General features: G+C 52.8%; 2 protein-coding genes across 2 annotated transcripts; both read left to right on the forward strand.

Annotated features, from left to right (window-relative positions):
• Positions 1–1,829: 1,829 nt before the first annotated feature.
• On the forward strand, positions 1,830–4,046 carry MAS1 (Mitochondrial-processing peptidase subunit beta). Its single transcript, XM_062885048.1, has 5 exons — positions 1,830–2,080; positions 2,207–2,332; positions 2,393–2,470; positions 2,529–3,214; positions 3,274–4,046. Exons 1-5 carry the CDS (start codon positions 1,934–1,936, stop codon positions 3,659–3,661), a joined length of 1,425 nt encoding a protein of 474 aa, XP_062747979.1. The 5' UTR covers positions 1,830–1,933; the 3' UTR covers positions 3,662–4,046.
• A 2,336-nt stretch (positions 4,047–6,382) lies between these two features.
• Positions 6,383–10,638, forward strand: QC762_106530 (uncharacterized protein). The gene is made up of 2 exons (XM_062885049.1): positions 6,383–8,540; positions 8,601–10,638. Exons 1-2 carry the CDS (start codon positions 8,242–8,244, stop codon positions 9,826–9,828), a joined length of 1,527 nt encoding a protein of 508 aa, XP_062747980.1. The 5' UTR covers positions 6,383–8,241; the 3' UTR covers positions 9,829–10,638.
• Positions 10,639–10,757: the final 119 nt, after the last annotated feature.

The following is a 10,757-nucleotide window of genomic DNA, read 5'->3' on the forward strand; positions in this document are numbered from 1 at the left end:
ACTAGTGCCACGCGTCTCAACTACCTTGGGACGGGGAAGGCGCGCTGTCAGGGGAACCTAGGGCGTTTAAGGGCAGGGAACTCCCAGACGGGCCGGCGGCCGGCTCTAGGGAAAGGTTGGAGCCCGGCGGGAGGTTAAAGGACAGGTCGTCCGGAAGACCCAGGCCAGGCCAGTCCAGCGTCGAGGAAGCACAGTCAAGGGAAGAAGTTGAAGGAAGGTTAACGGTGGAAGCGGCGTGCGCCTCCTCCCGTTCCAGGTCCTCGATCAACCGCTCCTCGCGAGCCGCGATGCGACGGAACTTAGCCACAAGGGCCCGGCGTTGGGTCTCCACCCGCGAAAGCTTCGAGGCAGCTTGCAGCATGGTCGTACGAGCCTTCTGCTCTTCGGCGTCTAGTTTCTCCTTCTGGCGGCGAAGGGAGGCGGTTAAGGTGGGCGTAAGACCCAAGACATCGCAGTCGGAACGACCAGAGCTTATGCAGTGGTTGCATCTGGAAGAGCGATCGAGAACGCGACAATCGGAAATACCAAGGGCCTCGCAAGACGAACAGGGAAGCATATCGTCACCAAAGATGGAAGTAGCGGCTGCAAGATTCTGTCGGCGTAGGCTTCTTGACGCGGTTAGATATTGCGGAAGGTGGTAATGGGAAGGGAGAACTCACCTGGAGAAGAAGTTGTTGTTGGCAGGAATAAAAGGAACTAGGCCATCGGGACGTTGGCCTGAGAGGGGGAGCATCGTGTCACAACCCTGGTATATGGACGGGAATAACGATTGGTTGTGGAACCACGGGAGTAGGGACCAGTCGGGGAAACACCCAGGAGAGCCAATCACAGTACAGGAAGACTGATCAGGACACTGATCAGACTGAGCAGAGCGATCAGTGTGATCAGACTGAGCACGACTCAGGGGAGGTCTATATATACGGAGGAACTGGCTGGTGTAGATAGACAGTTCCGCAGTATGCAATACAAGTCACAATCGTTGGCATTCAGACTATTGTGATTGAGACAAGCCATTGTTGTACACTGTTTAGCTGTACCGAACCAGGATTGTTCAGAAGTGCCTTCAACCAGTATCCCTTTCAGAGGTTCCGGATAGGGGTTCGTCACATGTATGCAGAATACCATGAAGCTGGATATCGTTATTTCGCTGCTTTGACAGTAAACATCGTTGGATATCGTGGTGTCCCAGTGAAGGCGGACAGGATGGTTATGCAGCGAGGTTTCTCTAAGTGGTTCATCCACTCATGCATCATTATTGTTGCTCCTCGAATAGGATAAATTGAAACTCGTAATTGGTGGCGTGATGAGCAATAGGAAACCTGAAAACAGCTCGAAACATGACCTTGGGAGGATGAATGACTGTAATTTCGGATGGTGCCAGGTGCAAAGGGGCAGATAATACATGGTGGGGTCCATGTTGGGCTGGGTAAAGTAACGATGGTGACTGAAGATGAACTACGTTAATGTCTGGTGAAGGAGAGGTTTCTGGTTTGACCAACCCAAAGTCCTGCTCAAGTGTCGTGTTTCTGAACGTGCTTTCCAGCACCCAGGTGTGGGAAAGAAAGACGTGGCATTGCGACTTTCCCAGACTCTGATGCTGAAGCTGGAACTTTCAAGAGCTTCTCAAGCTGTCAACCTTGAAGCTTCCAAGTATGTAAACGATGACCCAAAGTGTTGCTGGTTGGTGGGGCACTGGCAAAGGAGTGGCAGGAACGAATCCTAAAGGCGGAATTTGCAATTGGGCGCCAAGAAACGCATAGCTCAAGCACGTGACGCTGGGGCCCGGTGCGCAGCTCTGGCAAATTGGCCCGGGCCTTCCCGAGCTTGCCTTGGAAGTGAGGCAAAATCACTGCTGCATAAGTCTGTTTTTTGAGGTTGAGGACATTTTCTTCAACCGCCCTTCCACCCCCCCGACACACACCCATCCGCGTCCATGGCGTCCCGGAGACTTGCTCTGAACCTCGCCCAGGGCCTGCGTGGCCGCTCTGGAGGTCTTTCTGTCCCCGTCAGACGAGGCCTTGCGACACCTCACTCGCCCGCCCTCAAGACCCAGACGACGACACTCAAGAATGGCCTGACTGTGAGCTTCCCCTCGGCCCTCCCGTCCGCTCGTCCACAGCCTGGCCGCCATGACGTCGTGCCAATTGGTCCTCCCTGAGCTTGCTACAGCTTCATATACTGACTGCAACTCTTTCCCACCCCGCAGGTCGCATCCCAGTACTCTCCCTATGCGCAGACCTCGACGGTCGGCATGTGGATCGATGCCGGCTCCCGCGCCGAGACCGACGAGACCAACGGCACTGCCCACTTCCTCGAGCACTTGGCCTTCAAGGTACGGTAATCCGGGCTCGCCCTCTGCCGTTCCCGGGCTAACATGAATACACTTGGGCAGGGCACATCGAAGCGGACTCAGCAACAGTTGGAGCTTGAAATTGAGAACATGGGCGCCCACCTCAACGCCTATACCTCGGTTTGTTGCCGTCTATTCTATTCCGGATACCTTCGTCGAAGCTAATTCCCGAGTGTAGCGCGAGAACACCGTCTACTTCGCCAGGGCCCTGAACGAGGACGTTCCTCAGTGCGTCGATATCCTCCAGGACATTCTCCAAAACTCTAAGCTTGAGGAGTCGGCTATTGAGCGGGAACGTGATGTCATTCTCCGTGAGTCGGAGGAGGTTGAGAAGCAGTTGGAGGAAGTTGTTTTCGATCACCTGCACGCCACCGCTTACCAGCAACAACCCCTCGGCCGCACCATCCTCGGCCCCCGCGAGAACATCCGTGACATCACCAGGACCGAGCTTACCAACTACATCAAGAACAACTACACTGCCGACCGCATGGTTCTTGTCGGAGCTGGTGGTGTTCCCCACGAGCAGCTCGTCGAGATGGCTGACAAGTACTTTGCTGGCCTCCCCTCCAAGAGCCCCGAGTCCGCCGCCTACCTCCTGTCCAAGAAGAAGGCCGATTTCATCGGCTCCGATGTCAGAATCCGCGACGACACTATCCCCACCGCCAACATCGCCATTGCCGTTGAGGGCGTCAGCTGGAATGACCCCGACTACTTCACTGCCCTCGTCACCCAGGCTATTGTCGGCAACTATGACAAGGCTCTTGGCAACGCTCCTCACCAGGGCAGCAAGCTCAGCGGCATCGTTCACAAGAATGATCTTGCCACCAGCTACATGAGCTTCTCCACCAGCTATAGCGACACTGGGTACGGACCGTTTTGCTATGTTGTGTGTGAAGGTTGACTTGATACTAATACGTCTCTAGTCTCTGGGGCATCTACATGGTCACCGACAATCTCGCCAACGTCGATGATCTTGTTCACTTCTCCCTCCGCGAGTGGACCCGCCTCTGCGGCAGCGTCACCCCCGCCGAGGTTGAGCGCGCCAAGGCCCAGCTCAAGGCCTCCATCCTCCTGTCCCTCGACGGCACCAGCGCCGTTGCCGAGGACATTGGTCGGCAAATCGTCAACACTGGCCGCCGCATGAGCCCCGGCGAGATCGAGCGCGTCATTGATGCCATCACGGAGAAGGACGTCATGGAGTTTGCCAACAAGAAGATCTGGGATCAGGACATTGCCATCAGCGCCGTCGGCAGCATCGAGGGTCTGTTTGACTACGCCAGAATCAGAGCCGACATGAGCAGAAACTTTTAGACAGCCCCCTTGAGTTGAAAAAAGAAAGCAAGTAAATAAATCTGATGGGGAGTACGAAGAGCAGATGGTGTCTTTTTTTTGCTTCTCCGACAGTCTTGAAAGGGGCGTGTCTGTGTGATGAGTGTGGTGTTTGTAAAACGGGGACGCCGGCGGATCGAAAAAATCACAGTGTATTATAATTCGGTGGTTTGTCTGTTTCAAGCTAGTCCGCCAAAAGGAAGAGAAGGAAAATGGCAAGGGGAGGGGTGAATGGGTGAAAGGGAAGGGGAAGAGACCTATGAATTGTACTGTAGAGAGAGGGGTTCTGGGTAGACATAGAGCCAATCGATGCTGCTTCTTTGCTTAAGCCTGACCATCTTGCTGAATGAAAACGTGGGGGTTTGGTGAGGGAGTCCAGATGATGGTGCGTTTGATGGATGTGCAGGGCATTTGTTCGTGAGTGGTGGGATGGGTTATCTGATGGGAGGTGAGGTCAATAGGGGTAAGGTGGTGGTGGTTGTTGTTTGTGTATCCTGGGTGATCATGCCTGGTGGTTGTGTCTTTTTTTTGTAAGGGAAGTCGAGATGGTTGTTGACTGATGGGTGGGTGGTTGAATGAAGTTTTGGGTGAGTTGGGGGTTCCATCGTTTGTCTGCAAACTTTGTGAATGTGAGAGGGTGAGCAGTTTGGGGTTGAAAGTGAGGTATGATATGGAGAGATGGAAAAGATTCTATGTACGTGCGATGGTGTGGCGGATTCCACATTCCAATATCTGTTGCGTAGTTGTGGTCTTGTGTCGGAGAGAGATAGTTTTTCTGATGGGAACGGTTCTGGTGATGAGAATATGGGCTTGTTTAGCTGGGTGACTAGGTACGTGGGATGATGGCGACGGCTAGGGTCCTCTTGTGTTATGTTGGAGACTATAACGGATAGGCCAACCTCAAGGTGGCGGATGAGATTGAACGCCCATAAAGTTGCTGAACTACTGTGGTATATCACCCTGATAGGCAATGCAGGTGAGCTCACCCATATACCCACCTATCGATAATGTATCTTGAGACACAAACACTCTATAAAAGGTTCCTCAACACTCCCACCTACGTACACCCATACAACATGCTCTCAAATCTTGAAGCTGAAAGGGAATGTAGAGGAGATGTGTTTATGGTCTTCATATCTCGTGCGAAATATGCGCGTTACAACTCTGCTCCCTAAGGCAAACAGATACGCGGTAGGTGCCCTTTATGAACACTTGATACCTAATCATATCACATACCAGTGGCGTTAAAGAATATCAAGAAATGGGCTTGATTCCTCATGAAACGTTCATCCAATTTCCTTGTTTCCAGTAACAGGTACCAACTCCACTAAGCCCTGACTGGCTGACATGATACTACACTTCTCGAGTTGATGAATGAATCACCATCGATGAGCTCAGCATAACCATCGTTGTCGGGATCGCTCATAACCCTGATGAGCGAGGCAAAAAAAAGTCCTGAACCATGTCCCCGTGAAAACGAGAAGAGCCATATGGATTAGTAAACTTTGGTGATGATGAGGTGATAAGGCCCAGACCGAACTCGGTGTTGGAGCGAAAGGCAAGGTGGCAGTGTAGTAGCAATATAGATAGACATTGGAAGATCATCTTGGATGTGGGTGGGATGCTAACGGTCATGAGAGCGGCACGTGCATCTGAATGTACCGACCGACCTGCACGGCGGGAGCAGGCGGAGGGTAGCAGAGCCATCGAATGGTGGTGTGATCTGAGATGTATAGGTCTTTTGCTTTTACGGTCCCTGATAGTCATACTATGTATATAAGGTTTGGTTCTGTGAAGGCAGTTACACAAAGTCCCAGCCAGTTTAATGATATACCGCCTGTTTAGACAGCCGCCAGTAAAGTTCAAGTGCGACCTAGGTATGTGTGATTGATTCGCTTCTTGTGCTCCGTTTCACCGTCTCATTAACGGCCGTGGTCAACCACGCGGCCGGGTACAAGGAGTGCAACTTCAACCGATTGACTCGAAGGTTGTGCAAATTTCAAAAGGTTCGCTGTTACGACAAGCCGAGAAATTACCTCGCTGTTCTCGGCTTGACGGAGGTGACGTCGGTGCCGGCTTGCTCGGGATCGGGGGTGTCGTATCCAGCAACAAAGAAAACTACACACACGCGTCCCTGCATCACTTCGCCCCGTCACTACTACAAGGCTGATCGGGGCGGTGAAAAAGGCTGGTGAAAAAGCCGGAAGCTTCCAGGTTGTTGGTGGTAGCTTGTGGTCCGCTGGTAGGGCTTCACTTCTCCGTCCCTAGTCTTGGAGTTTGACAAATTCTTGAATCCTTGTCGCTCCCACAGACATTTCGGGGTTTGGAGGGGTTCTTTGATGCTGACGTTATGCCCCGCAGCTCGACGTGACACTCCGGTCTCGTACATATATCACCCGCAGACGTGTTCGGGCTGTATGTAGGTAAAACGGTAAAAACACGACTTGGCTGCTTGACGCGTATTATCGAGACTGTGCTTGTTGTTATTGTTTCTGCACCCTGGAAGTATTCACCACTCACACAAGGGACAGGAGAGGTGGTGGCAGTGGTCGAGGGCCACGGCTAGAGACCGGGCAACCGCAGCTGGCCTTGCCACCTCATCCTGGTGAGGCGTTCATCTTGAGACATAGTGGGGATAAATAGTATCAGTTTCTAGGAGATTCCTACTAAAAAAATTCTATAAAAGAGCAACAGTTGGAATCATCATGATGAAGAAGATAAAAGATTCATGAAATGACATCGATTTTGCACTTCCTGCATCATTGCCAAGCCGTCCATGACAGATCAAGTCAGCAGGGATCAGTCGATCGGCTTTGCAGATAGAAAAGTGGATCCGGCTTGGCAGATAACAAAGCTGTGGAGACCCCACCTCTCCGCCTTTCTATCGAAGCCCAAGCGTGCCGCCAACGATCTCGGAAGACGCCTTTGAGAATAAAAGATCGATTACTGTACGATACTGACGGATATGGACACCGAAATGCCGCGGTTCATCTGACCATGCGGATGGCCATCTCCCACGCGAGCTTCCCGTTACTGGCCCGTCCAAGGGAAAATATATTGCTGCCCGTTCTTGGCTGCCAAATTGGCCGCGGCCACCTCTACTCGAGACCAAGGGACCAAGACCAACTGTCCAAACCAAGAATTTGTCGCGGCTACCATTGGCGCTACCTGACTGGGCGGGTGGCTTTCTCAGGCGCGCCGATCGAGTGCCCGTATCGAGGGTTTTGCCCATGATCATGCAGCGCAGCGTCGGCCCTTGGCTGGTCTTTCTGCTTGCAACATAGATAGAAACAACTCTACTCGCTGGAAAGGAGCAGCAGTTGCGTCGTCAGCAAGAAGACTTGGTGATGCCGCCGTCCAATGCGACAGCTAACTTGGCTGATAATATTGCAGGGAGCAATACCTTGATATCAAGCCACATCTTAACCGGGCGCCCCGGCACCTAACAGTTAGTGTCCTTCGAGAACGCTTACTGCTGTTATAACCGCCGAAGAATGGGCTCTGGATCAACGATTCAACGCACACACGCCGGCAGGGGGCAACAGTTCAATTCCGACTTTCATGATTCAGCGCAATTTGGGCTTCTCAGACTTTTCGAGGAGAGGGCGTGAATTGTCCGATAGTCCTTCATAAGAGAATGGCCACCACCAGATGTACCAGATAAAGGACGCAGCCGTCCTGCCGAGGCGTGGGTGATGAGGGCGTCTCAGACGAACAAAGCGAAGGGGTCAAATGGTAGAGGCGGGAAGCAAAGCCGTAATTCGAATAACCGGGAAAAGGTCTAGAGCAGGTGGTATTTTCAAAAGTGAGGGATTGGAGCTGAACCAGTCTGCAAAGTTTCACTTGGAAATCCTCCGTACCTTAATCGTCCATGGATATCAGATTGTGCCATGCTCGGATCAAACCTGTGAATCGTGAGTTGTCTTCTTCTGTTTCTTCTGTACTGGCCCACAAACCTGAATTCTGTGAAATAAAAGCGGCGAAAAAAGGTTGCTCCCGCATTCAGCGGATGACCAAGTTCCAGCTTCTTTTTCACCAACACTTGTGAACCTGGAACCCGACGGCACCCCTGCCCTCCCCGCCGAAGGATCCGACCCACTTGGGATTAGCTTGCTGTGTCTACCATTAAGCACAGCCCTCCCGCCCCCCTCTCCTGCCTCAAACAGCGAGACATCCCCCCAACCCCAGCGCCCATCTCTCGCCTCGACTCCGCTTCCATCCTTTAACATAGCGGTTCGCTCCAACCAACCCTTCCCTTCCTCTTCCACCCCGATTGCCATTAACCGTGTCCCTTCTCCACTCATTCGCACGCAGCACACAGTGTTCGCCGGCCCTTTGAGGGAGTTCACCTTCGACGCAGCTCGAGCCGACTTCTGCTTCCGACCGCGAATGAAGCAGAGCCGTTGCATCCTCGAGGGGTAATCTGTCGACGACAACACGGGTGCATCTGCTCGCCGCCAGCAATCTGCGATGCTGATGGCCGTCGTGCACCCTTGAAGTTCACCACAGCGCCACTGAGCCTTCACCTTCATATCATCTCGTCTCGTCCCGTCTCTCCCAAGATGGCCTTCATTGATCCTGCCTTGGTGTTGCAAGGCGTTCGGATAGTTGCAAGACAAGCAACCGAGACCGTGGTATCGACCGCATTGTCATCAACAATCAACCCATCGCCCACCACGGATATCACCAACTCACCAACGGACTCGCCCACCGTCCAACCCTCTTTGACCTCTCTCACATCATCGACCTCACCCGAAGCGACTCCGAGTCCGTCTCCGCAGCCATCGCCGGGAGGTAACAATTCCTCGCCGTTGCTGTTTTTTGTAGCGCTGGGCTTTGGTGTCGTCTTCACCAATCTCTGGTAAGCAGGAAAGAAAGGCGATGAGAAATATCTGAACATGGGTGTCTAACGAAGAGGCAGGATTATCGTTGGGGTCAAGTACTGCTTCAGATACAATGCCCGTAACCGTCAAATGCGGATGAATGAAGATGGCGAACCAATCAACATGGAGAACATGCCTCGCCCGCATCGTCGTCGGCGCGAAAAGAAATTGATGACCATCGATGAGGTCAACGAAAAATTTCCGATGCTCAAGTACAAGACGTGGGTTGCAAGCCGAGCGCAGGAAGGACTACCTACCCGCGGCGGTGTTTCAAGCCCCAGTCGCCCAAACAGTGTCCGCGATGCCGAAGGTGTGATTTCCGAGCTTCCTAATAAGGAGCGCATGTCTACCGAGGAGCGACCAACAACGAGCGCAGCCGCACCAGCAGCAGAAGCGACAGCGAAAAACGAAACGGCCGCAACTCCCGAGTCAACGACGGCGGCTGCCCAGACCGAGAAGCCCGGAAAACATGCTTCAAAGGAAAGCACCTCGAGTTCGATAGGTGGGCCTCATCCAAGGATATCCACGGATAGGGAACGGGATGGGGGCAATGATGGAGCTCGGGATGCTGATGCCGGAACTCTCCATAAAGCGTCGACCCAAGGCGCACATGATGACGATGAGGAAGATGATGAGCACATTGATGCTGCCATCCCACCCGAATGCATGGGGACCTCGGGAGACACGTGTGCTATTTGCATCGACACTCTCGAAGACGACGATGACGTGCGCGGCTTGACTTGTGGCCATGCTTTCCACGCTGTTTGCTTGGACCCGTGGCTCACGAGCAGGAGGGCATGCTGCCCATTGTGCAAGGCTGATTATTACACTCCCAAGCCACGACCTCCAGGCGCTGAGGGTCCCGACGGGGCCACGGTGATCGCCATCAGCCTCGTTGATTCGCGCTCGAACCGGATGAACATGCCCAATCGGCCACGGCGCACCTTCTTTGGTCTTCTGGGCTCTGACAACCGGAGCGAGAGAGAAATGTATGCCAGCAACAGACATAGGCATGATAACCGAACACGATCCTCCCGTGCTCGCGATAACAGGCGAGGGAACAGGACTCGTGCGCCAACGAGTCCTGCTCCAGTGTCGGAGAGCCAGGCTAGCAGCGGCGGTTGGTTCTCCAACATGAGAACAGCTATTTCGAGACTTCCAAGAGGGCGGCAGCAAAACACCGACAGCCAGACTACCCCACCAGCATCGGGGGCCAACCCGGCTGTGACACCATCCCAGCTTGAAGCTGGAGTACAGAGATCATGATCTTCAGCCCATCTTGGAGGGGAGAGGAGTTGTGTGCTCATGACATCGCTGTTCCCCGCATCTATTGATACCCGTATTTCCCACCATGTACATGTAATTTTCTGATGCCGTCATAACGACTGCTTGGGAGTCGCAATTCGCCCATTTCACTAGCCTCTAAAAGTTCTAGTACTGGTGACTCGTTATCGGAGTCTTGCAATTTATCTCGCAAGCACTTGCGTCTGATAAAGTGGCGGTAATCCCTGAGGCATCAAGAGAAAAATTAGCCGGTAACGAAGTGGGCGACGCAGACTCAGGCATTTGAGCGCCAGGAAGAGGGTAGAAGAGAAGAGCAGGAGAGCGCTGAGCACTAAGCTGCTGGCTGGGATATTGGCTGTTGTACCTTTCAATTAGTCTGTTTTTCTTCTTTCTCTCGATCTGGCTTTCACTGTCGGTTTGTTTATTATGGGATGTTTGTTTGCGGGTTGCGTCCCCCTTGTTTTCCTCCCCACATTTGGATTTGCATAGCACCCCTCACCATATTTGGCTTTTTTGTTTCGAAGGACAACGCGAGAGGAGGCTACACTTGACACACACGACTCACAACCCTCTACCACAAGGGAAGAAAGGGACAAGCATGGAGTTTACTTGGGATTTGGTTTTGTGTTTTTTTTGCTCATGGGTTGGGAAGGGAATGTAAGCTGGATGGGATGGGATGGGATGGGATAAGGGTGGCGGTTACAACGTGTATATGTTTGCGAAATGGGGAGGGGGTTGCTGAAAGGACTTTTTGGAGGGCTTGCCATGTAGTGGAATTTGAACCAGATGAAGCACACGTGAACAAGAATGGTTCAGCTGTTGTTGATGTGATCATTGTGTGGTGTCTATTGCTATGCTCGCTGTGGATCGTCCAGTATATATACCATCTGAAATTGAAGGCCAGAAAAGAC

The sequence above is a fragment of the Podospora pseudocomata genome, assembly GCF_035222375.1.
Source record: "Podospora pseudocomata strain CBS 415.72m chromosome 1 map unlocalized CBS415.72m_1, whole genome shotgun sequence".
Lineage (NCBI taxonomy): Eukaryota > Fungi > Ascomycota > Sordariomycetes > Sordariales > Podosporaceae > Podospora > Podospora pseudocomata.